General features: G+C 38.9%; 1 protein-coding gene across 1 annotated transcript in view; it reads right to left on the bottom strand.

The window, feature by feature from the left end:
* phip (pleckstrin homology domain interacting protein) overlaps positions 1-27,969 on the bottom strand; it is a 101,214-nt gene that overhangs the window by 14,479 nt on the left and 58,766 nt on the right. The window contains exons 21-34 of the mRNA XM_002936206.5: positions 27,828-27,962; positions 23,915-24,006; positions 22,910-23,141; positions 21,965-22,084; positions 21,475-21,582; positions 20,317-20,441; positions 16,442-16,524; positions 15,538-15,649; positions 13,776-13,837; positions 13,168-13,323; positions 12,948-13,068; positions 8,985-9,110; positions 6,621-6,693; positions 6,099-6,149 (exon numbers count right to left, since the gene is read on the bottom strand). Coding sequence (XP_002936252.2) covers positions 6,099-6,149; positions 6,621-6,693; positions 8,985-9,110; positions 12,948-13,068; positions 13,168-13,323; positions 13,776-13,837; positions 15,538-15,649; positions 16,442-16,524; positions 20,317-20,441; positions 21,475-21,582; positions 21,965-22,084; positions 22,910-23,141; positions 23,915-24,006; positions 27,828-27,962 — 1,596 coding nt within the window. The remainder of the gene's footprint in view (positions 1-6,098; positions 6,150-6,620; positions 6,694-8,984; positions 9,111-12,947; positions 13,069-13,167; positions 13,324-13,775; positions 13,838-15,537; positions 15,650-16,441; positions 16,525-20,316; positions 20,442-21,474; positions 21,583-21,964; positions 22,085-22,909; positions 23,142-23,914; positions 24,007-27,827; positions 27,963-27,969) is intronic.

Below are 27,969 nucleotides of genomic sequence, written 5' to 3'. Positions count from 1 at the left end.
TAAAACATTTTTTTCAGGCAAGAATAAAAACGATGCGATAGAAAAAAAAAAAAAATACAAAATTACATAAGTGTGTAAGTGAGTGTGTACACGTGGTAAAATGTGTTTTTTGTGCATGTGTGTGAGTGTGCAAGTGAGTGTGCAAGTAAGTATGTGTAAGTGTAACTGTTCTGAATGTGTGAAACCCAACAACTACCCAAAATGTATGTGTTTGTGTGTAAGTGTGAGTATAAGTGTGTATTAGTGTATTATGTGTGTGTATGTGTGTTTTTTTACACTTACCTGGGACAAGCAGGCACAGACATCGTGTGAAGGTGGGAGGAAGGACCCAGGAGACGCAGCAGCTTCTTTCTGCGACGCTGATCCGGTGAGTATGAGAAGGGGGGCCAGGGGGGAGGGAAGGGAGAGCAGGAAATGTCAGGCACGCATAGACAGCGTTTCCTGACATTTCCTATGGGGCCCCTGGGCGATCGCGCCCCAGGGGCCACTCGTTCCCCACCTCTGACTTGTGTCTGGAGGCTGGGGAACGAGCGGGGAGCGAAGAAGCGGCTTGAAAAGCCGCTTCTCCGCTCCCAAACCCGGAAGTGCCCCAGGACGTAGAATCTACGTTCTGTGGCACTTTGGTCCTTTAGTACCCAGGACGTAGATTCTACGTCCTGTGGCACTAAAAAGGTTAAACCAATAAAAGTCAATAGGTGAATTGTGATTGGTGGTTCCGCCCACTTTTTCTAACCTTGAGTTGAAGTCACCCAGTGGCATAAATAGTTTGAAAATTACAGCATTTTAAATTTAAACCAATAAAATTCAATGGATGAAATCTGATTGGCTGTTAGTGACCCAATCTACTTTTCCTATTTTTGAACTGCAGTCCCCCAGTGACCAACTTTGTAAATTTTGGGGACTCATTGTGAGGCATTCATTGTGAGGCTGACAGCGTTTTACACTTCACCATTGAAAGTAAATAGGTGAAATGTTATTGGCTGTTGGTGGCCCTGCCCACTTTTTTTTCTAACTTTGAATGGCAAATACCCAGTGACTAACTCTGGAAACTTTAACAACCCTGGAATTAACATTTAAATAATGGCATCAGTTTAAATATAAACCAGTGAAATCTAATGGGTGGAAATGGATTGGCTTTTGGTGGCTCCTCCCACTTGTTTGGGAACCCTGACATAAATAGTGTGAGCAAAGCAATATTTTAAATATAAACCAAAAAAATTCAATAGGTGAAGTCTGATTGGCTGTTGGTGGCTCCACCCACTTTTTAAAACCTTAAAAATGCAGTTCCCTAGTGACCCTGTTGTTAATACTGTGAGAATGGCAGCAGGTTGAATTTCCCATTGAAAATCAATAGGTAAAATCTGATTGGCTTTTGGTGGCCCCGCCCACTTTTTTAAAACTAAAACTGTAGTTCTCTAGTGACCAACTGTGAAAAGTTTGGGGACCCTGGTGGTAATACTGTGAGAATGGCAGCAGGTTGGATTTCCCCATTTAGAGTCAATAGGTAAAATCTGATTGGCTGTTGGTGGCTCCACCCACTTACAAAAATACCAAAAACCTTAAATGCGTAGTCACCCAGTGTCTGACCAGTTTGGGAACCCTGGCAATAAACCAATAAAAATCAGTAGGTGAAATCTGATTGGTTGTTGGTGGCTCCGCCCACTTTTCAAAACTAAAATTGCAGTCCCCTAGTGACCAACTGTGAAAAGTTTGGGGACCCTGGGGTTAATTCTGTGAGAATGGCAGCAGATTGAATTTCCCCATTGAAAGTCAATAGGTAAACTCTGATTGGCTGTTGGTAGCTCCACCCACTTTTTCTTACCTTGAACCCAGTTACCTGGTGCCTAACTCTGCAAAGTTTGGGGACCCCGGTGTTATTACTGTGAGAATGGCAGCAGGTTGGATTTCTGCCAAGTCAATAGGTAAAATCTGATTGGTTGTTCACATCTCCGCCCACTTTTGGGCATCCACCAATCATCATATTTTCATTCAGGCTGAGCCCATGATGGTGTGATTCAAGTTTGGGGAGTGTAGCCTCAAAGCTGTAAGTTTGGCAGCAGTTTCAATTTCCCCATAAAAGTCAATGGGTACAATATGATTGGCTGCTGTTGGCCCCTCCCACTTTGCGGGGTTTTTTGTTTTTTTTAAAAACAAACCTGAATGCGTAGTCACCCAGTGACTGACTGTGCAAAGTTTGGAAAATCTGGCATCAAACCAATAAAAATCAATAGGTGAAATTTGATTGGCTGTTGGTGGCTCCGCCCACTTTTCAAAACTTAAACTGCAGTCCCCTAGTGACCAAATGTAAAAAGTTTGGGGACCCTGGGGTTATTACTGTGAGACTGGTAGCAGGTTGGATTTCCGACAAATCAATAGGTAAAATCAGATTGGCGGTTCACAGCTCCGCCCACTTTTGGGCATCCAATAATCATCATATTTTCATTTAGGCTGACCCCATGACTGTGTGATTCAAGTTTGGGGAGTGTAGCCTCAAAGCTGTAAGATTGGCAGCAGTTTCAATTTCCCCATTAAAATCAATGATTAAAATTTGATTGGCTGTTGTTGGCCCCTCCCACTTTGGGGTCATCCAACAAATGTTGCTGCTTCATTCGGGGTGACCCCATGATTATGTGATTCAAGTTTGGGGGGTGTAGTTTCAAAGCTGTAAGTGTGGCAGCAGTTTTAAAATCTTCCCTGTCAAAGTCAATGGGAAAATTGGGGGGTTCGGAGCGGCGCCACAAAAAGACGGGGGGCCGGATCGCTTAGAAAAGCACAAGCAACCTTCTCCGCTATAGGGCGAAGAAGTGTGGGGAGTTTGGGTATTGTACCCCTAAACCTGTAGGAGGAGTAGCGTTTAGAAAATGGGGGGCGCTAAGAATAATAATAAGAAGAAGCGGAAGAATAAGCTAAAGTGGAAGAACAGTATGTTGGGGTTTTCAACCCAACATAACTAGCAATCTTTACAGTGATATAATGGCTTCATTAAAGCTTTATTTTGTGTAAAGATGGTATGTTTTAGTGGTGGCATGTGTATACCGATGACTTAGAGGACATAAAACTTGCATATGCATAGTCATAAAATAAACATGCAAAACTTACAGCTATAAACACTAATACTTGCAGTCACAAACAATGAGACCCAATTTCCAATTAGTGCTTTGCAAAATATGGATTTTAAATTAAAAGAATAGGCAGAATGCATTTTCAACACAAGTTCTACTTATTGTGCTCTTTCTTAAGAAAGGTGTTTTAAGTGTATTTTGTCCCTTTAAGACTGGAGAGTGCTTGCATGCTTGCAGGGGCACAGATTGCTTGTATCAATTGTTTTCCACTGTGGTCAGTATTCTGAAGAAGTAAAGAGGTGGCCACCAAACACCCCAAAGCAGGGGCAATGCATAAGAGCAATTACGAAAAAAAATTGGGGGGCTGCGCTCTATGTGCACTACCTGCAGTTTTTCAGTGTTAACCCCCCTACCTGTGAAATAACCCCCACAAACTACATATTTCCAAAAAGTGCACACCTTCAGAGGCACCACTCTTCTCTTTCTACATGGAAAATTGTGGCCACAGTCCCTTGCAGAAGTCAGCACTTTGGTCAGAAATCAAGGAAAAACCAGATACAAACCTAGATTTCTCCCCAAAATCTCAATGGCAACTACCAAAATTTTATTAAACATCAATCTGCAAGTTCCCCTGAATAAAACAATACCCCATATGTATGGGTGCACATAAAGACTGGCCAAATCAAATAACGAAAATGCAATAAAACCACTAAAAGCAATGAAAGAACAATAATTGCAATGAAATCAGTGGTCAGAGCCCTGGATCCACCAATGTCACTGAAAAACCAACCTTTTTTGGGGCACTAAACATGCAATAAAGAGCAATGCAAAGAAAACACAAAAAAATCACCTAAACCAACAGAAGATCTACCAACGACACTGCAGAAGCAACATTTTTTGGGGCACTAAACACGCAATAAAGAACAACGCAAATGTAATAAAATTAAATCACGAAAATGCAATAAAACCACTAAAAGCAATGAAAGAACAATAATTGCAACGAAATCGGTGGTCAGAGCCCTGGATCCACCAATGTCACTGCAAATTCAGCAATAGAAAAGTTAAAATGCAATAAAATAATTAAAAAAAACAGAAATCAATTATAAAAACGCCAAAAACACGAAAATCCAACCAAATTAATCAAATAAATTATAGAACAAGATCAGAAAAAGTTTTAGTGAAAAAAAAATACTGCCAAAGAAAGCAAAGAAAGAAAGAAAATAAAGGAGAAAAAAAAGTGTGTGTGTGTGTGCACGTGTGTGCGTGTGCGCTTGGCAAAGTTGTCTGTGTGTATGTGTGAAAAAGTGTGATAATGAGAAAGGCAGAATTTTTTTTTTTTGACAGTTTAGATAGAAACAAGCAAAATAAACAGTGGTGTAGAGTTGTAGTTCAGCTCACCCATGGCAGGCATGTGACCAGGGGCGACCAATCCAGCAGGAAAGCAGCAGGGGGGTACAGCAGTCACACGTGCAGGCAGGAGAGGAGGCGGCGACGGTAGGGGGGCGCTATTTAAAGGGACAGCAGTGGACACGTCATCATCGCGTGCCCACTGCTGTCATTGGCTGAGGGACCCGATCGGCGGCGCTGGGGGGAGCGGATCCGTGAGTATGTCTACCTTTGCTCGTTACCTAGGGGGTTGTGGGGGGTTTACAAGCGCTGCGCTGCTTTAATAGCGAGCTCAGCGCTTGTAAACCCGAAAGTTCTGCAGGACGTAGATTCTACGCCCTGTGGCACTTACCGTATATACTCGAGTATAAGCCGATCCGAATATAAGCCGAGGTACCTAATTTTACCTTAGAAAACTGGAAAAACGTATTGACTCGAGTATAAGCCTACGGTGGGAAATGCAGCCGCTACTGCTAAGTTTCAATAATCAAAATAAATACCAATAAAATTACATTAATTGAGGCATCAGTGGGGTATATGTTTTTAAATAAAGAAAACAGTAAACTAGCTCTGTAAGTGGAGAAGAAGGTCAACAAAAACAACAGGCACTGGAGGGTCTGGTTGCGGGTGGCCTAATTTGCACACAAAGGAGAGAGGGTGCTAGTCTGGAGGGACCCTTGGCACCTGACTCGAGTATAAGCCGAGGGTGACTTTTTCAGCACATTTTGGGTGCTGAAAAACTAGGCTTATACTCGAGTATATACAGTAGGTACTTTGATACCCAGGACGTAGATTCTACGTCCTGTGGCACTTAAAGGGTTAATGCACTAACACAGAAGCTTTTAAATACCACAGAGACCATAAAGAAAGCAGGGTCATACTGAAGGGTTATGTGACGGTGACCATCATAAGATGTTATCTTTTGAAGTCACTAGCAAATGTATGCACTTGCTAGAGCTGCCCCAGCCAAGAGAAGAATTCACAAACACTTTCTCCATATTCACAAACAGAAACCCGCCTAAATTCTGACTCAACGACTTTTGTAAATTGTCTTTCAAATGACATTTAAACAACATTTTAACAGCTTTTTCCCCCTGCAATTTTTAAAATGGTCTTTACAATAGACAATACACAAAAGGTATGTTCAACACAAGCCTTATTCATTGAACTTATGTGGAACAATGGGTTAAACTGCCCCCTTTAAAAGGAACAGCTCTTTGTAAAAAAGTAAACTAGTTAAATAAAAAATATTTCTTATACAGTTAGCTGCAGTGGGAGGGTGTCTAACATAATTGCCAGAATACTACGTCCTCCTTTCAGCTGTCTAATATCTTAGTCAGCGACATGGGGGTAGGACACATGGGACATAACTGTTCACTTAGTTTGCTTTTGATCCTGAGCACACGGATCAGATTCAAAACCAAAGAGTTATGTCCCATATGGGCCTCCCTCAAGTCAATGATTGGTTACCGAGACCACTAAAAGCTGCAAAGAAGGAAGCAGTATGCACCAGTTCATTCCAACCTTAACAGATTATATTTTTGGCTATATTGGAATTACATTCGTAATTTTGCACAGCCTATCTATTTACCCAGTTACATTTTTACACTGAACTGTTCATTCAATATTGCAGAGTATACTGTACTTTACCTTTCTTTTTCTTGTGGAAGTTCCAGGAACATCTGCATCTTTCTCTTCTTCCTTATAGATGCAAAGCAACAGTTTCATGTATAAATGGTTTAAAAACATGCACTTCATTAATATGATAATATGTGCTATTATACTGGACCAATACATAGCACTAATACACATTGTGCTTAAAATAACACAATCCTATTTCTCTTTTGCATTAAGAACAGCAGAGCAAATGTTTCTACATTTGTAAGTTTTAAAGATACTGTGACATTTGAGTTTGGCATCTCTCAAATATTTTAAAGAGCTATAGGTACATTTCATTTTTATTTAGTAAAAAGGCATTACATGGGCCTACACAAGCTGTGGCCACTTCTCCCTGCTGTTTACTGCCATGTTCATTATCATATGCCAACACCCTGTGTACACTTCTCTAAAAGTCAAATGAATGCTTATGTAAATTTTATGTATTTTATTTTTGGTCAGCAGTGGCAGCTACAGTAGCGTGCGTTCTAATTTTTTTTCATAAATTTAATTTACCTCTTCAGAGTCTGACAATAACTTCTTCTTCAAATTGTTGTACAGTGGAATGATATCATAACAACACTGGTCTCTGAAACCAAACAAATGTAAATTTAGTACAAATATCCGTGTAGTCATTATCGTTTGCACTATGCAAAATAAACAGACACTACAGACTACTACTACTTACTTTAAAGGACATGTAAAGCCTATATTTGCCTACAATGTATATCACTTGGGCACGCCTCCTCCACCCAAATGGCATCACTTGTACTGCATATACCCCCTTCCGTTTGCCAGCACCATCACATTTTCCTAAAGCAAATAGCAGCTTTCATTTTACCTCTGATACATAATCAGATACAATTAAATCTGCAAACAGCATACACACACACAGACCCTTATTCAGCATACATTTCATCAGGAATACAGGCTCACACAGGCAGAACTGTCTCTGATAAAAGTCCTGCTTTGTTTGAGCACTGTAATGGTAAAGCTGAGCTCAGGAGAAAAAAATTGAAGCAGACAGTTAGAGCTGAGTTTCTATGGGAACCAGCAATGCCATCTCTTCACTGGCTGCTAGACTGGGGGGCGTGTTTAGTAATCTGAGTTTAGAACAACTGAGCAAGCCCAGAAGCCAAAGCAAATTGCTGAGGGAGGGGGCCCGAGTAGATTACAGGAGGAGAAGCAAATCTATGTGTGTGTATTGAAAGATTTTAAAGAGGCTGTTCACTGATTACATTTTTTTGTGTGGGATTTACACTTTTCTTTTAAATACAGTTGGAGGTATTGGTGATCTGAATAAGTGCTTACATTCATTTTCTATAGATTTTCATTTAAATCACAGCGGTAGATCTATCAGCACCACGGCAGTTACCAAAAATAACAAATTAGCTATTTGTATCCTCTAACTCAGTGCTGTCCACGGCCGTTCACCCACCTCTGTGTGGCTCCCCACCCGTCTGGCTGCTTTGATGGTTTACCTTTGTGTAAGATTTAAATGGTATCAGTACTGAGATTAACTGGCCCCCTGCATGGTTCTCACCTCAGATTCAGGCTGTAATACCCCTGCATTGTTTAAACATGTAATCCCCTGTGCTGTTCACACCTTTTAATCTCTGCATTGTTCACACATCAGGCTCAGGCTGTAATCACCCACATTGTTCACCTCTTCACACCTCAGACTGTAGGAACAGTGGCACTGTATGTACTGCCTGTACTCTGCCTGTCCTATGCTGCCTGTGTGTGCCATACTCTGCCTGTGGGAGGTGAACCTGTGCCCTTTTCAAAATACAGTATTAAGCAGTATGGCAGCATTTGATATTCTAAAGAGAGTTATGCGTTAATTCTACAGCAGATTATACAATCCCACTGAACTGGGCAGTACTACAAACACAGTCCGAAGAAGCTCCTATTAAAAGCTTTCTATTACCAATATCAGTTTGAGGCAGGCAGCTAAGATCAATAGTTATAGAGTTGTTACAAAAAGCAGTGCGGTTATCATTAATTTGATTTCACATTGGTCAGAAGGAATACATTCCAGAGCAGCTTCTTAAAACTGTGCTTCTTTATGGAAAACCCTCAGCAGGGCAGCTGGATTGAAAATTCTTTGGCCAATGCTACACTTTAATGGCTGTTTGGCAAATTTCAGCTCAAAAAACACAAGAGTATGCTTTTTCACACCAAAATCTGCTCTGTCGGTCTCCACACAGGCCGGTGCCATTCCGGTTAGTGTAGGTACATGATATAAGGCACAGAAAAATGGGGGAAAAAAAAACACACAGAAGTGAAGAAGCAAGAAGCAAAAGAACAAAGAAAAAGAAAAAGAAAAAAAAATACAACTGCACAGGAAAAGCAGACTGGCACAGTGCTTAACTTATGTACTGCTGCCCTGCAGCACTGGGGAACAAGATTCATTTGGGGATCTCTCCGTGCCAGTTCCAAGTGCATTTCAATGTGTATAATGTGATTGTGTTTCCTGTGTCTAAGACTTTGAATCTGTTGACATTAATTCTAAATGCTCTCGCTTGAATATGTGGTGGGGATGCTATTTTATTAACTATTGCTTAGTGCTAAGGCTATAACTCCTTTAATATCCAAGTGAGTTTTGCCTGATAATGATGGGGGTTATAGTTTAGGGCTGCAGTTTACCAATGTCTATTGATCACTGAGATCATATGTGTAAATTATTTAAATTTAAGAACACATATGTCAAATGAACAAATTATACTGTTTTTCCCAATAAGCTTTAAACAAATCCTTTACTCCATATTATTTGACCAAAAATGATAATTTACATGTACAGGACAAAAGTATATGTAACTGGAAAATGTAAAAAAAAAAAAAAATTAAAAAAAAAAAAAAAAAAAGCAATAAACATACTTTACAAAGTGCAGAAGGACATCTATGACAAGTTTGGCAGATCTCTCAATAGGACTTCCTGGTTCATTAAATGTCCGTGTATTATGCTCTATATAACGCACCTCCCACATCAGTGATGAAAGTCGTCTATTAAAGGAGACAAAAATAGTGTTTATTATTATTAGAAAACTTCTCCCAAAGAAAAAAGTACAAAAGCAAAACACAAAGATGCTAATGCCAAAACAGTGCTCAATGTTTGTTTTAGATAAAAATGCACTAATGAAATAAAATGAGTATCCTCAACCACAGTCATAAATATAAAACCGTGTGGCTACTGTGAACCAAACAGCCTGAAGCATTTCGGGAAGAACTCTTAATCATAGGCTAATAGACAGCCTGTGTGCATTTCTTTTTAACTCTTATAAACAGTACCATCTATAGCTCAAAATACCAATACATTTAAAAACAATGTAACAATATAAAACAAACTTCAAGGGACCAAATAAAAATAATTACTAAGATGGGTAATATTCCATCTGGATTTTAAGCCTAGAGGAATACTCATTTCAAAAATCCAAAAAGCTTCTCTCAGGTTAAGAATACGTAAGAAATTGCCACCTCGCAGTTGATTTTGAACCTTTTTATTCATTTGAACTTTCAGGTCACAGGAACCTTTCTGAGTGCAACTTCTAAAATGTGTACCTATAGGAGACCTTGAGTTAACATCCTCTATAGAGCGAATATGTCCTTTTTAGAGAACGTGTGATATGGTCAACGTATTGTTTGTGGCAATTGAAACACTAATAAATACAACTCCTCTAGTATTTCAAGTACCATAGGTTTTTATTTCATTCGTGTTATGTGTTACATTGGATCTAAAGGCTGCATCCTTTGAAACAAAATTTACAGGTTTTGCATACTCTAGATCCAAAGGGAAAAGTTCCCACACTACGTAACCAATTAGATTTATCCTGTTGTGAATTCACCACACTTGGAGTATGCAGCCCAAAGTTGGAGCCTTACGTGATCTATATTTAATTGGATGGGGCAGTAATACGTTTTAATCAAGGATCACTATATAGAACTGGTAAAAATTTCCTAATATTACAAGTCTTTCTATATTCCGCACTGTATTCAGTTGAAAAATAAATATTTTTAAAAAAAGTGTTCGTTTTTTTAGGGTTCTGATTTAAATAAATCATTACAATTTCTCTGTTTTGCTTTATTATATGCAGATTGAACAATATCTTTCGAGTAACCTCTAGTGTGAAGTCTATATTTCAGATAGTTTGCCTGCTCATCAAATAGTTTTATAGTATTGCCTGCTGATGGTTTTGTAAATACTTTGTTTTCAATTGTATGTGAAGAAACATCTCCAAAGAGACTGATATATAGGAAATCAATAGTCAAATCATGATGTGTCATGGTGAATTGTAGATTGAGGCAATTATTATACTCAAAAAAAATTCTTTAATGATTCTATAGTACCCTGTCAAATCATAATCAGGTCACCAACATAGAGACCATACCATATTATGTCTTTCTTAAAGGGGTTATGGCCTCCAAAAATGTAGGACCGCTCCCACCAACTAATATAGAGATTGGAATCGGAGGGGGCAAACAAGACAACCATAGCGGCCCCACATTTCTGGAGAAAGAACTGCCCATCAAAAAAGAAAAAATTATGACTCAATAAAGATTGAAGTGCCAGAGAAAAAAAACAAAAAAAGTTTGCACTAATGGCTACCTTTATGAACAGGAGTCTCAGAAGTGCAGGTCAACAATATACCAATAGAGGGGGAAAAAAAACACCTGCATTGTTAGCCTTAAAGGGGAACAATCGTGAAATTAATAATCATTAAAATGAATCATCACATGAAGTTATAAAAGTCTCTAAATATAATGTATTACAAATTTTATACAGTTTTTAATATATATCAGTTATCACTGTGCTCCCTCTGGCAGCTGCTTCTCTCAACCCTGCCCCTAGCCTGCTATGAAGTCGGGGGCGGATTTATCTTACTGACAGGTATGCCTTTCATTGGCCGCCAGTGCTGTCAATATTGAGCAGTGTGTGTGTGTGAGTGTGTATATCTGGCTGTGTGTGTATATATGTCTGTGTGTGTGTCTGTGTGTGTGTCTGTGAAGAAACCGTCACAATAGGTCAACTGTGTATGCAAACTCACACGGGAAAATATAAAAAAAAAAAAAAACCTCTATTGTGTAAGATTTTCCTAAAAAAAAAAATAAATAAATAAACTTCAGATTTGTAAATGTTTTTTCCCCAAGTTTGTGTTTCTGATTGTAATTCCTACTCTGAACCCTGAGGGGAGCTAACAAGGCAGAATTAAATGAGGTCAACTTATTGATAGGGCTCTGAAAACCCATTTTAATTACGGTTTGGTATGGTACAGGGTTGGCCAAGAGTTACACTAAGGCTAGTGCCACGCAGGGCTGGATTGTCTGAACTAAGACCAAGAATCAGCCTCTCCACTGGCATCCGCCTTCTTCCTTGCCTGCACGCAGTACCACTGCTTTTTACAGGGTGCGCACACGAAGTGGATTTCAGCTCTGCAATGTATGAGTATGCATTTAGGAACTGACACGTGTGTACGCACCCTGGACAAAGCAGTGGTTCCGGGCGCAGGCAAGGAAGGCTGCCGATGCCAGCGAAGGGGATGATTCTCTGTGTTTTTCCATATGTGTGGCATTAGCCTAATATGAGAATGTTCTCTAGGGCATTTCATTGCAATTATTTTGAACACATAATGCAAATTCTGGGAAAATTCATGTGCACTATTTTCATTTAGGGTCTATACATCCAACATACTTTAGCAAGAAATTGGGTGAGATGTGGCAAATTGCAACATTTTTAGACATTTTTCAGAAAAGTCATAAAAACAACTAAATTTAGGAAAGCTTTGCAGATTAGTACTTTGGTGTATAAAGGATTCTTTACCCATGCTGGAATTGTCAGAATGTGTACTTTCCAAAACTATATGGTTTTCAGGGGTCACCCTACATTTCTGCAGTTTCTACCCCACATAAAGCTGCCACGTGTTTATGAATTAGGTAAAAGGTAAGCCATGAAATTAGTGTGCACAAGGTATATTTTGGGGTCTCTAAGTGCCATGTGCTTTGATAAACCTATGTACAGTGGGCAAACTGTTCAGTAGACCTCTGGGGTTCATATTTAGGGAGTTTTATATAGCTACCTAATGACCTATAGAAAATAAGATACTGCACTGTGGAAGTTTTGAGGTGATTTCTGAAAAGGTCATAAAAATCAGTAAACTTAGGAAAGCTTTGTGGCTTGGTACTTTGGAGTAGGAAGACATGGGTACCCATGTGTACTTTCCAAAAATATATGGCTTTCAGGGGGAAGAGCACTTTTTTGTAGTTTCATCCCACATAAAAAGATGTAAATGAGCTGAAATGACAGAAATGATAGATCATACGGGGGTATGTTCACATTTGGGGCCCCTACATGCCACATACTTAGTGTAACCCTAAATATCAAACTTTTCAGTGGACCCCTGGCATTCATATTTAGGGTGTTTTATCTTGGTACCTAGTGATTTGTGGGAGATAAGATGCTGCAAAGTGGAATCTTTGAGGTGTTGGAAGGATACTTTGCCTTCAGCATAGGAGAGGGCGGGACATTGCTACTGGTTTTGTGACATCACAGCAAGATGTTGCCACTCGCATTCAGCAATCACTTGAACTGACTCTCTGAGAAAGGCTTCTAATAGTCTGTAATTGTATTTATTTTATTTAAAAAAGTAAGCATTTTTGGTAAACAAATTTATGTGAGAATATTATTATTATTCATTAGTTCTGTCCATCTGAAAAATTAAATTTTCATGATAGTTCCCCTTTAAGGTGGCTATACAAGAGCCAATAAAAGCTGCTGATAAGGTCTAACATTATTGCAGAACAGCCATTGTTTATATGCTTATATTGCTTCTATTTAGCAAAACAAACCTATAGAATCTGTTCTCTAGCCGTTGCTTGATTGTGCTTAGATCAGTTGGATAGGCCACAACAGTGCTATACATAGGATAGGCTTGGAGGTCAACTGGAGCCACAAAGGCTGAGGCAATATCTAAAAAAAAAAAAAAATTATAACATGAATGAGAAACAAGAAAACACAAATGATAGAAGTTGAGAATCATAAATCAAGAAGTCCATCCATCAGTATTACCTAGCGTCATTAACTGATTGATCGCTGCAGTAATTCTATCACACTCTTCATCTCTACTTCTGCAACCCCACTCTCCATCAAGACTTCTATAAAGCAATGAGCGAACTTCTTCTTCTATTAATGGGACACTTGTGCCAAGCTCTTCTGGAAATACAGCTACCAAATATAAGACAAAAATGAAAATTAAACTCACTAGTAAAATTTATTTAAAGTATTACACACAAGTATTTCGTTTGTTTCTACTTTAGACTTATGTCACACTTATGAAACATGTGGTGCCTACGTAGGGCAACTTGCAGCACCCTACACTTGCAACTGATGTCAGTGGAAAGCAACTTGCAGCAAGTGAAACAGGACTGCAAGCAGGACTCTGTGTGACAATGTCCTTAGAGGTCTGAACATTCAGTGGAAAGACACAAGACAATCTACATTAAACCAATCTCTGTAGACATATGGGTGATTTTTTTATTGTTTAGGGAGTCTAAAAAATGCTACAAAAAAAGGCTGAAAAAAAGCATTTTTTTTTAGTTGTCAGATAGGTTTGGGGAGGCTTCACTACCGCCTTTTTAATTCCCCTTATTTTTTTGTTTTGTTTAAAGAATACTAACCATTATCAGGTATAAGTTCCATGTCCCAAGGACTCATCTTTTCAGTGTCTCCATTGTCCCAGCTAAAATAAATATAATATGGGTTAGAGGATGAAAAATGGGGAGATCAGTCGCCCGAAGTTAATCTTGGCTACAGCAGGCAACAAAGTGAATCGCCGGTAGAAAGACATACACAATGCTGCTGGAGGACACTTCACACAACATTGGAAAAACGAAGCGATGCATATGCTCATTTTTTAACTGCCCCACACCCTCCTCGACTGCTCCCCCTCCAAGCTCCCTCCCTGCAGCATATATTCTCTTCAAAAGTTCCCATGTGATGACCTGCCTTAAATCTGCAGCTCAGCGTAGAGGTGTTTAAAGGCACCATCTTGCCCTGACTTCTGACCTCTCGTCAGTTCTTCTCCACATCTTGCTGGACCATAGGCAGTCAAAAGTGATTTAGGAGGTAGATTTGGCTGTGCATGGTCGTGCAAGATCCATGTTGGCAGTCTAACAAAAGAGGATCTGAAGATGGGAAGATGCCAACTTTGAGCTCAGCTGCAGCAGCTCTGCAGATTTATGGCAGGTCAGCACACAGGGACACCTTTAAAGGAGAAAGAAAGGCTAATAAAGAGTTAATCACAGGCTGCAGGCATACCTTCAGTTCTCTCAATTGTGCCCTTAAGCCTTCCCATATTTCTCCCATTCAGATGATCAAAAGCCTCATAGGAAAATAAAACGCTGAGCTCTGTAAAGAAAGTTCCCATAATGCCTCGCTCCTGCACCAAGACCGGTGCACATTCTCAGTTTGTAAAACTATGAGGAAGCTTCCTGCTGATTGTCTCAGATCACACATTCCTAAGGGGGGGGGAGTTCTTAGCATTCTTGAGGGAGGGGGGGCAGAATCTGCCATCACATCATCACTCAGAAGGGCATTCCACAACCTCACTGCCATGAAAAAACACCAATGCTGCTTCAAATGAAAGGGGTGGCCCCTGGTGCACTTTTGGGGTTTTTTTTGGGAAAAAGAACATCCCCTATCTGTTTACAATACCCTATAATGTACTTGTACAGAGTAATCATGTCCCCTCCCAAGCATACTTTTTCCAGAGAGAACGACCCTAACCTTGACAATCTAACCTCATAGTTTAAACCTTTATCTCATCACCTTTACAAGTTTAGTTGTACGTCTCTGCACTCTCTCCAGCTCATTAATATCCTTCCTAAGGACTGGAGTCCAAAACTGCCCTGCATACTCAAGGTGAGGCCTTACCAGAGACCTATAAAAGAGGCAAAACTATTTTTCATCACTTGACTCAATACCCTTTTTTATGCAAGACAGCACTTATTTGCTTTAGTAGCCACAGAATGACATTGCCTGGAATTAGACAACTTGTTATCTACAAAAATCCACAGATCCCTCCCCAAACACACTACCATTTAGTGTTTAACTTAAATGTAAGTTATTCCTACCATAGTGCATAACATAGCAAATGTATATAGAGGTGTATACTGCCTCATTATACAGTTAAATTACAAGGCACAAATTCAGAATCACTGTTCTGGGCCCAGCAGGGGCCAGCTCCATTTATGAACAGATGATTTATGGGCATATATGAGGATACCCTATATTTCAACTAAACTGTTCAGTATGAATATTTTTTTAATTTAAATCATCACATATTAAATAGTATACACTTGACCCTTTGATGAAAATCAATTTATCTTTATTTAATAGTTCATTCACTCTGAATTGGATAAATCATTTAGAAATACTTGCCAAACATTGTAGCATTGGAATAAACTGTCTGGATAGTCTTGATGAAGTGGTTCTTGGCTTTCTATGGTTCCAAACCACCAAGCATCATCAATTACAGATCGGAACCGGTCACCTAGACAAGATGGATGAATGTTCTGATGAATACCATTAAACAAAAAGAAATTGTATGTTTGCTTTCAACATTAGGATATTGTAAGTCTGAATACAGCTGTGGCCCCCATGTCCACAACTATAGAAGGCTTATTTATTACTGACATTAGAAAAAACGGTATAAAAAAATAAATAACAGAATATGAATAATATCAGATTTGCTACCAGACTGTTGATACCAGATTGCTTGGCCCCCCGGGCCAAAATAGACATACCATATAACTGGACATACACAAGGATGTCTAATAGCCTGAACTGCAATTTCTTCCAATGTACCATTGATCTCTTGATTAGGTGCATCAGAAGTTGAAATTTTTAAATTGGACAGATCATGTACGTACGTACGTACGTACGTACGTACGTACGTACGTATAACTATTTATAAAGCGCCACAAGGGTACGCAGCGCTGTACAATCTTACAAAATACAAATTACACACAGGGAGGACAAGTGTTATAAGAAATAAATACAATAAATATATATATAAATGCACAGATGTATATGTAGATGTAATATGACAGAACTGCAGATAGAACTGCCATAAAAGCTCGGGCAGTGAAGGGCCATGACATGCATGATAGGAAGTGATGTAATGCGCATGCATATCACTTTCTACCACAAAGCATACTTCGTCACTTCCTTAACATGTGCTGAACATGGGCTGGTCCACTGAAGTTCGGTGCCTAGGACAGACCGGACCAAAATACAGTACTAACTAGGGGCTAACAGATAACAAATTAATTATTTTACAAACCTATGCTCCATTGCCTGCGTCTTGCTTCGTCAAACTGCTGACGGAGAACCAGAAAGTCGATCACATCCGGCATGTCATGATATCTAAGTATCAACAGTACACAGCGATTAACACTCTATGAAATAGAATGTGCTACATTCTCAGTACTGTTTAAATAACACATTATTTTAGATGAAACAGCACAAAAAGCTATTGGAAGCATCTCCTTTCTACCTAGTTTCAGGTAGTTGAGCAAATTGCTATATTATATATATATATATACAGTGGTGTGAAAAACTATTTGCCCCCTTCCTGATTTCTTATTCTTTTGCATGTTTGTCACACAAAATGTTTCTGCTCATCAAAAACCATTAACTATTAGTCAAAGATAACATAATTGAACACAAAATGCAGTTTTTAAATGAAGGTTTACGTTATTAAGGGAGAAAAAAAACTCCAAATCTACATGGCCCTGTGTGAAAAAGTGATTGCCCCCCTTGTTAAAAAATAACTTAACTGTGGTTTATCAATTTCAATTTTCAATTTCAATATCAATTTCTGTAGTCACCCCCAGGCCTGATTACTGCCACACCTGTTTCAATCAAGAAATCACTTAAATAGGAGCTACCTGACACAGAGAAGTAGACCAAAAGCACCTCAAAAGCTAGACATCATGCCAAGATCCAAAGAAATTCAGGAACAAATGAGAACAAAAGTAATTGAGATCTATCAGTCTGGTAAAGGTTATAAAGCCATTTCTAAAGCTTTGGGACTCCAGCGAACCACAGTGAGAGCCATTATCCACAAATGGCAAAAACATGGAACAGTGGTGAACCTTCCCAGGAGTGGCCGGCCGACCAAAATTACCCCAAGAGCGCAGAGACAACTCATCCGAGAGGCCACAAAAGACCCCAGGACAACATCTAAAGAACTGCAGGCCTCACTTGCCTCAATTAAGGTCAGTGTTCACGACTCCACCATAAGAAAGAGACTGGGCAAAAACGGCCTGCATGGCAGATTTCCAAGGCGCAAACCACTTTTAAGCAAAAAGAACATTAAGGCTCGTCTCAATTTTGCTAAAAAACATCTCAATGATTGCCAAGACTTTTGGGAAAATACCTTGTGGACCGACGAGACAAAAGTTGAACTTTTTGGAAGGTGCGTGTCCCGTTACATCTGGCGTAAAAGTAACACAGTATTTCAGAAAAAGAACATCATACCAACAGTAAAATATGGTAGTGGTAGTGTGATGGTCTGGGGTTGTTTTGCTGCTTCAGGACCTGGAAGGCTTGCTGTGATAGATGGAACCATGAATTCTACTGTCTACCAAAAAATCCTGAAGGAGAATGTCCGGCCATCTGTTCGTCAACTCAAGCTGAAGCGATCTTGGGTGCTGCAGCAGGACAATGACCCAAAACACACCAGCAAATCCACCTCTGAATGGCTAAAGAAAAACAAAATGAAGACTTTGGAGTGGCCTAGTCAAAGTCCTGACCTGAATCCTATTGAGATGTTGTGGCATGACCTTAAAAAGGCGGTTCATGCTAGAAAACCCTCAAATAAAGCTGAATTACAACAATTCTGCAAAGATGAGTGGGCCAAAATTCCTCCAGAGCGCTGTAAAAGACTCGTTGCAAGTTATCGCAAACGCTTGATTGCAGTTATTGCTGCTAAGGGTGGCCCAACCAGTTATTAGGTTCAGGGGGCAATTACTTTGTCACATAGGGCCATGTAGGTTTGGATTTTTTTTCTCCCTAAATAATAAAAACCCTCATTTAAAAACTGCATTTTGTGTTTACTTGTGTTATCTTTGACTAATAGTTAAATGTGTTTGATGATCAGAAACATTTTGTGTGACAAACATGCAAAAGAATAAGAAATCAGGAAGGGGGCAAATAGTTTTTCACACCACTGTATATATATACACACACACACAAACAGGAGCACACCATCCAAAAGATCAGAGGCCCTGGGTGCTGGCAAAAAACAATAATAAAGAAGCAGAGAGCCGCACACACAGGGACTTTGCAAAAAGATAAAGCATTTATTGAAAAAGATCCGACATTTCGAGCACCAACAGTGCTCTTCTTCGGGGACAAACCAAAAGGCCGTGTGCATCCACCCCCATTAAATACCCCCCTGTGTAGAAAAAGGCACCAGTCCCAGTCATAGTAACAATGGTAACCATTGTAAACAAATCAGAGATAAAGAACATATAGTTGATCACTATTATCTTCGCAGAGAAACGAAGTGGTGGAAGCACATTGGCTTCTCTCCAATATCCACTGTCTTGAGGAAAAGTAATCAAAATGTAATATTCTTTATTAGAAAGTTACAGCACTGCACAATGTAACTGTGCATAGGGTACTTTTAAGGAATACTTGAAGGTGGTGTAAATCTTGGGAGCAAAAAAAAAAAGTAAGTTTGCTTTATTGCATACACTGTGCACTGGTTTAAACTATAAAATTCACAATCTTTCTTACACTGGCGGAAGAGTTCGTTAAACCGTTTCAAGGTTCACGAAAGCTATATTTGTGTAAAGGCACAAAACAATTTTTAACCGTTTAATAACTTTTAGCACATTCCCCATATGCTTAATATATTCATAATAGGTGCTTGCAGAGGATCTCTTGTCTTTGCATGAATTGTGAGTTCACACCCTACATGCACCCCCTCCTAATGGTTTAGTGGTGAGTTTAAGTGGCTAGCAGAAGCAGTGGCTATCTTTGCATTGTAGCCTGTGAAAATGTTTAATGTATAGTAGCAGAAATCATATTAACCAGGTGTCAACTGGTGAAGGTATGACCAGTGGATAATGGAGAAGTAAACTGCCCAAAGCCTGAAAGACATGTCCTTTTTGGGGACCAGCAACAAGTTGGAATAGTTGTTGCTTGAAAGCCAAAAAGCGCTTTAAAAGGACAAGGAAAGGCTAAGTCACTTGGGGGTGCCAAAACGTTAGGCACCCCCAAGTGACTTTTAATCGCTTACCTTGTACCCCGGGCTGGTGCCCCCGTTAGCAGAAAAGAGCACCAGCCCGGGGGGTGCCTGTAGCGTACGCTTCCTCCTTCCTGCTTCATTTTGCCGAAACCCCACGACCGGAACATGTGCAGTAGAGTGAAAAGCTGACTTCTCTTTTAAAGTTCGGCTTTTTCACTCTACTGCGCATGCGAAGCAGGAAGGAGGAAGCGCTGCAGCTACCCCGGGCTGGTGCTGTTCTCTCCGAACAGGGGCATAAGCCCGGGGTAAAAGGTAGGCGATTTAAGTCACTTGGGGGTGCCAAACATTTTGGCACCCCCAAGTGACTTTGCCTTTCCTTGTCCTTTAAGTCCCATTGAAGAAAAGTACTATTTAAATAATTTCTACCTTATTCAGTTCATATTAAACATAGGTAAAATGTAAAAATTTCAGAATAGAACTTAAAACTGCCTTGCTGACAAATATTGTTATACAGGTATGGGATGTATTATCCAGAATGCTTGGGACCTAGGGTCTTCCGGATAAGGGATCTTTCCACAATTTGGATCTCCATACCTTAATTAAGTCTACAAAAAGATCCTTTAAACATTAAATACACCCGATAGGCTTGTTTTGCATTCAATAAGGACTAATTATATCTTAGTTGGGATCAAGTACAATGAACTCTTTTATTATTACAGAGAAAAAGGAAATCCTTCTAAAAATAAGAATTATTTGTTTAAAATGGAGTCTATGGAAGATGGCCTTCCCGTAATTTGGAACTTTCTGGATAACGGGTTTCTGGATAATGGGTCCTATACCTGTACTTTATATCCCTTAATTTGAGCATAAAATTTCAACACTGGCTGGAAACCCAAACCAAATTTTAATAAAATCAATTTTCTTGAGCTTGCCTGCTACTTGAGTAATTGTTTCCTTACTTCATTGTGAAAGCTCCGCCTGTCAGTTTACCAGTGTCTGAATCCAGAAAAGCTAGCTTGAGACAACACAGCGTGGGCAGTCCCACTTCATACTTTATTCCAACAATTTTCATGAGTTCTTGCTCCTGCAGAAACATAGATCAATGAGAAGAAGCTTTTTACACCTATATTTGTTTTCAGTTTTTCTTAGCCTGTTTTGCGATTACACGAAATATACAAATGCATGGCAAATGTTTTCCCTCTGTTTTTGTTCTGCTTCACTGGACTATAGAACAGGCTGACAAAAATATATCTTTGAGAAAAACAAACTTTACATATAACAGATATTTAGACATAATTTCCTTCAGTCTTATTTAGAATTATAAATCGGTACTCCCCCAATCCTAAATGCCAAAATGAGCCCTGTCAACTACTAATACTGTCCAACCTAACCTATGTTTTGGAAATTCAAATAGTGTTTTTATGCACCTCTTCTACATAAGCCAAAAGGAATACATCACTTCACAACTTATCATGGTGAGGGAGGGGTTGCATTAAACAGACGTCTGAAAAATAATCTTACATTTTGTTTTATATATTTACGTGTTAAAAACACTATTTAAAGCATTATAATGCCAGATTTAATACTATAACTTAACAAAATTTACAAGATGATCTGGAGAAAGAAAACTGCTAAAAACGTATTTGTTAAAGGAACATTAACACTAAAAAATGCAACAGCTTTAAAGTAATACAAATATAATGCACTGTTGCCCTGCACTGGTAAAACTGGTGTGTTTGCTACAGTAACACTACTATAATTTATATAATACGCTGCTGTGTAGCCACGGGGCAGCCATTCAAGCTGTAAAAAAGGAGAAAAGGCATAGGTTACATAGCAGATAACAGATAAGCTCTGTACAATACAATAGTGTTTTATCTGTTATCTGCTATGTGCCTGTGCATTTTCTCCTTTGAATGGCTGCCTCCATGGCTACATAGCAGCTTATTTATATAAATTATAGTAGACTTTCTGAGGTAAACACACAACTTTTACCAGTGCAGGGCAGCAGCACATTATATTTTAGTTACTTTTATACACTTTCATTTTTTGGTGTTACTGTTCCTTTAATAAGTGGATTCTGTCCTATATGGGAAAAGTAAATGAAAATCAATTACCCGTAACTCCATTTTATGCCAGGGCTGTTTTTTGGGATTAATCCGATAGATCTTATTCTTCTTTGCCATTTCTACGTATGCTTCATGACCTTGCCGGAAATAGTAAACCTGAACAGCAAAAAAATGAACAATGTAAGTTAGAATAAAAAAAGAAAAAAATATATACATAAGTATTATCGGTTTTTCACTTAGACATGTTTGGAAGTGGGGAAAAATGGGTAATTAAGTAGGATGTTGGCACTATAGCACTTAGCCTGTTTCCAAGCAAAGGCAGGAAGGCAGAAAAGTCTTTCTGCAATTGTTTTCAAAACCTTGTGGCCTTTTTCAAGTTTCTTTGGTAAACCTAGCTTTTCTTTTACACACAAACAGATTTGTAAAACATAAATCAACTTTCCAGTTGTAATTCACATTTGCAGATGTCTGCATTTTGGTATTTTTTAAAAGCATCAAGGATATATGTTCAAAAATGTGTACCCCAAATTGACAATACCTCATCACCCATTTGTGGCACAAAAGGACAACGTCTAGGAACAGTGTCTGTAATCCAAGCAGATGGTAGCCATTCTTCTAGAGAGAGGCCTTGTTCTGTCAACTCCCCAATTGGTAATCGCTAGAGAAGAAAATATGTATTTTAGTGTGCATTGCTGCACCTTTCATATTATTTCTTAATTCATGTTTGTGATACACAAGGTGTATCTATATTTTTATAAAACAGTGATAGTACAAATGGGAATTGTAAGCTCTTGCAAGCAGAGCCCTCTGATGCAATTTTTTCCCCGCAAACCTCGTTTGTTAAATTATTGTAATTTAAATTGCACTGCATACATTGCTAGTGTTATATAAACAAATAAATGATGAAGGTGTTCAAACACTGCAATACATAAACATATACAGTCACAAAGATTTGCGCCATAAAGACAAAGGTTAGAAAACAGTTTATTATGAAAAAAAAAAAAACTGAAAAAAAACAATTATGACAACTAGGGCAAAACATGAGTTGTGTAATGTCCAGTCTAATTAGAGCACAGACTTTCTCAATATAAAAGTTTTTTCCCCCTTTCATTAATAAAGTGAAATTGAAGGAGAAAAAATATCTTGCACTCAAGGTTGAAAACTATAAAGTTTCATATAATACACAAAAGCCATAAACACCTGTACAATATATCCTTATAAACAAGGCTAAGTGATATTATGAAAGCTTAGTGCTGTCACAAGACACAATGAATAGTAAGTCCGTTGAGTTTCATGGCCTATATAAAAAAAGGCCTGCACAGGCATGCACTGAACCCATGATTTTTTTTTCTTGTCAGAAACAGGATTCTTATTATAATTTGACAATAATATTTGGTCACAAATATTTGGTCACAAAAAAGGGCAAAAAAAAAAATTAATAATGGAAAAAGACTATTGGCTTTTGTTGAAGCTACTTTACTACCTTTTGCTTCCTCTCTTTGGGTTTTTTTTTCTTTGGGGAAGATGATCCGTCTTTATCCTCCATTCCTTTCTTTCTTTCCTTCTTGTTCTGCTTTTGTTTAAACTTATCAGAATTTTCTTCATCTTCTGAGCTGCTTTCTGCTTTCTTTGTTCTGTGTTTCAGTATTTTCTTTGGTGGCTGCAGGTTGATTCCAGCATCTGCAGTCCAGTCTGAATAATCACTTGAATAGTCACTAAAAGAAATTAAATGCTCAATAAAAACAAATTACTAGTTCAAAAATATATATGATATCCATACAAAGGATGCTCTAATTTTTAATAGACAATATAGGATGGTCAAGTTCTGACCAACACGCATGGAGAATGGTTGTACACCTATAAATGTCTGAAACATTGTCCAGAACATAAAAAAGTATTCTTTTAGTATAATTTGTCAATAGCAATTTCCAGTGTCTTTCTAGGTTGAGTAATTATATGATAGTATTGTGTCAGCAATAATCACCTAGATGCCAACAATGTGCAGAACACCAAGGGAACTAAAAGCTGATGTAAGTGCGCTGCTCAGATAGTTTTTTTTCTACAATCATCCCTTTTTATTTAAAAAAAAAAAAATGGATATGTATGGGACCTGTTATATGGTCAGGACCTTGGTTTATTCGGATAAGGGGGTTTTTCTTTAATTTGAATCACTATATCTTAAATCTACTTAAAAATCATTTAAACATGAAATAAATCCAATAGGACTGTTTGACATCCAATAAGGATTGATTATATATAAATTGGGATCAAGAACAGTCTGCAGTTTTTTTGTTACAGAGAAAAAGGAAATATTTTTAAAAATTTAAATCAATTGATTAAAATTAAAACTTTGGGAGATGGCCTTGGACATGTCGGACATGTTACTCACATATATATAATAACTTATTGCCCCACTTTGTTCATTAACATCATGGACGTCTTTGTTTGGCGTTATTGCATAAAAGGTAAGTGATAACAAATCACTTACCTTGAACTACCATCACTATTCCATTCTTGTTTTTCATCCTCTTCAGATGTTGCCCCACTAGCAGCAACTGCTTCGCTCTCGACATAGGCTTCCTAACAAAGAGATGTATTAATTTCTTTGTTTAAAGGAACATTGCAGGATAAATGTATCAATAAATGCAGATAATAAAACAGATTTCTTCTCATTCATCATTGAAAATATGTTTTTTTTCAAAATGCATCAGTTAAAGGATAAGGAAAGTCAAAATCTATTAAGCACACTATTAAATAGTACTACTATTGCTGGCTTGCCTAATGAAAGATTTACAGCGATACATATACTAGAACTTACATACTTGTTTCAGTGAACGGCGCCGCCATCTTGTCCAGCATGTCACAGAGTGTCTCCCCCCCCTACCCCACAGCATGTCAGAGATTGTCCTCCACTCAGTTCAACTCAGTTCAGATCTTCCACTGCCGGCAGCACCCCCCCCCCCCCCCCCCTGCCACAAGTCGCTCTGCCATACAGCCTACAGGAAGACCTATACCATACTCACCCACCACCCTTCCCCGTCGCTCCCCGCTCCTGCCACAAACCGTCCTTTGCTCCACACACCTGCCCCCCCGCTCCCCCCCCCCCACCTGCATGGCACAGATTCACCGTCGCCATGGCAACCAGACACTCCTGTTGTGTGCACATGCACTGCCTATAGTCACAAGTCCTCAAGTCTTGGAAAGGGGCGATGCATTATGGGGATCTTCTCTACCCTGCTCAGCGTTTTTTTTTTTCAGGTTTGGCTTCTGATCTTCTAAACAGGTAAAGTATGGGGAGACTTAAGGGCACTATTGAGACAACGGAAGGTATGCCTGCACCTTGAGATTAATTCTTTATTAGCCTTTCCTTCTCCTTTAATAGAGCTTTTCTAGCAGAATACTGCATTGAATTTCATTTTTCATTTATATTTAATTTTGAAATTTTACACTGGGCTAGCCATATTCTTCATTCCCCAGGGTGCCCAGAGCCATGTGACCTGTGCTCTGATAAACTTCAGTCACACTTTACTGCTGAGCTGCAAGTTGTAGTGATATCACTCCCCTCCCAGCAGCCGATCAGCAGAACAATGGAAAGGTAGCAAGATAGCAGATCCCAGTTGATATCAGAAGGCACTCAAGTCTGGCTCATTACTCCTCCAGTTACATGGGAGTAGGAGAAACAATAGGTTATCAGAAAGCAGTTCTAATGTGTCGCACTGGCTCTTTCTGAAAGCTCAGACTCAGGCACAATGCACTGAGATATCTGCCCACACACCAATATTAAAGGAACAGTAACACCAAAAAATTAAAGTGTATAAAAATAATTAATTTACTATGTACTATTGCCCTGCACTGGTAAAAGTTGTGTGTTTGCTTCATAAACACTACTGCAGTTTATATAAATACCCTGTTGTGTAGCCATGGGGGCAGCCATTTAAATTGAAAAAAGGAGAAAGGGCACAGGTTACTAAGCAGATAACAGATAAGCAGCAGATTCCCATTGTATTCTACACAGTTATCTGTTATCTTCTTATGTAACCTGTGCCTTTTCTCCTTTTTTCAATTTAAATGGCTGCCCCCATGGCTACACAACAGCTATTTCTATAAACTACAGTAGTCTTTCTGAAGCAAACACACAACTTTTACCAGTGCAGGGCAACAGTACATTATATTTTAATTATTTTAAAACATTTTTATTTTTTAGTGTTACTGTTCCTTTAAGGTGGCCACACACGCAGCGATTGTAGATCTTTTGTGCGACCACCGGTCGCACAAAAAATCGTACAATCCGCCACTAACCATTCAGGGCTGAAACGGCAGATAAGGAGGTAGAAACAATAGGATTTCTACCTCCTTCTGCCGATTCAGCCCCGAAGACAGATTTTGCTCAGGCGCCTTCTATGGCACCTGAACAAAATCTTAAAACCGGCCCGATTGGCAACTTGCCACACACGCACCAAATATCTTGCGAAACGAGGTTTCGCACAATATTATCGGTGCGTGTATGGCCAGCATTACAGTTAGAATACATTTGTTGGGTCAAGAATAACAATTTAAATGGTAGTGAATTATTTGCTATGTAAACAGTGTAATTTAGAAATAAAAAGTACACCATAACACCCCTCAAACTAATGAAATTTGGGAGGAGACAGGATGGCCTCTGCCCAAGATGTAAATCCCCTGGGGCTAACTTCCTTCAAATGATTTGGTCCTGCCCCCTCATACACGAATTCTGGTCCAAAATAATGGAAACACTGGCAAGCGAACTGGGTACACCAGATAGTGGACCCAATAACTTGTTTGCTACAACTCATAGACGAAACGCTATCCATCAAAGTGGCAAGAGTTAGGCTACACACGCTCATGTTCTATGCAAAGAAAACGGTAATTATGCGCTGGATGGAAGATAGCCTTCCCTCCATAACATTCTGGAGACAGCTGATGGATGGAGCTCTCCCCTTCATTAAATTAACTTATGAAACAAGGGGTGCATATGACAAGTTTGATAAGATCTGGGGAAACTGGTGCAACCAAGATAACTTGGATACATAACTCACCTCCTTAAATGGAGTGTGTCCGACCTGACATAACTAAACACAGTAACCTATCTAGAGACAACTGCAAGCCTAACGATAGTATGCTTGCTTGTACTGACCTAAACTCAACTTGACACCATTCCAATGTCAGTATATCAAACACTGTTTTGTATTTTATTGTTCTGTGATGTTGTAAAATTAATAAAAAATTACCTTAAAAAAAAAAGTACACCATAAAAATCATAACAGAATCCCTTTAAAAGGGTAAGGCACATAAAACTGCATATTTCTCCACTCATTTCATCTAAAACTTATTTTTTGGGATGCTGGATCCAGGATTTAGTTTAGGATTTTGCCAAATCCAAGCACTTTTTGTAGGATTCTGATTTGCTGCTGACTTGCTGAAACAGATCTTGATAATATAATCCAAATTATACATATAATTATATATTGTGTTATAAATTCAGCAACATGCAGGGCATCAGCCTCTCGGATTTAAGCATGAAAACATGTTTTAATGGGAAACCAGCAGTGGCTAAAACACCCTTCTCCATCTGTATCAGCTTATGGTAATAAGAAATTTAAAGCGCCATGGCTGACACACATGGAGCGGTGACCTTTTACTGCTCCATGTACGTGACTGAGGGTGCATTCCATTTATTATCAGGCGTAGTAACAAAGCACCTTAGCTGCCTCTGACCAACCGAGAACAAAAATAACAGAAGACATAAGAAAAGCAAAGTCAGAACAGAAGCTACCTGAAATGACTTGCATGATTCTGAAAGCACAGGATCATGTTTTATCAACTAAGATTGCTGCCTAGTCATTACATTTTATTTATTAAAAACTACCCATAAAAATCACGGCAGTATCCCTTTAAGTAATGGGTGTGAGGTACAGAGATAGGCCAAGATGCTGGTGTAAAGTTGTGTGGTGATTGCAAACAAATATTTGGGGAGCCTATGTGTCACTATTACTAACCCACTACACAGGGCAGGCATTCATTCCCCTTCTAAAAAGTCGACTGGCCTAGTACTTGCCAACTGAAATATGCACAATGCAGAAATCACCAAGAAGTTCATCACTGAGCCCAGGCAGAGCTGCACGAGAACAGGCAAGGTGGCAGCTGATGACTCTCTATAAATTACATTGGGGCAGATGTTTAATGCTTAGAATCTTAGAACCTCCAATAGTTTCTTTCATTTAACTTTGTATAGAAGATTTATGAAATTGATTCTTTCCACTTTAATCATACCTACTGCACATTTTCTCTAAAATGATCAATAAAAGCAATCAAATCACAAAATGAAGCGGTTATTAGCGGACATGCACATGTGACGGAAAGCAAAAATTACAAAAACTTACATCTGATGAGCTATTCTCAACATCTTCAGTAGGCACTGCTTGTTCTTCAGGAGCAGCTCGAGTGCGGTAGTTGTATGAATTGGATGACTGCCTTTTAGGGTCTTCAATGTCCAGTAATAGTTCCAGGGAGTGGTTCTACAAA

The sequence above is a fragment of the Xenopus tropicalis genome, chromosome 5 (assembly GCF_000004195.4).
Source record: "Xenopus tropicalis strain Nigerian chromosome 5, UCB_Xtro_10.0, whole genome shotgun sequence".
Classification (NCBI taxonomy): Eukaryota; Metazoa; Chordata; class Amphibia; order Anura; family Pipidae; genus Xenopus; species Xenopus tropicalis.
This window is presented reverse-complemented; position numbering and strand designations above follow the sequence as displayed.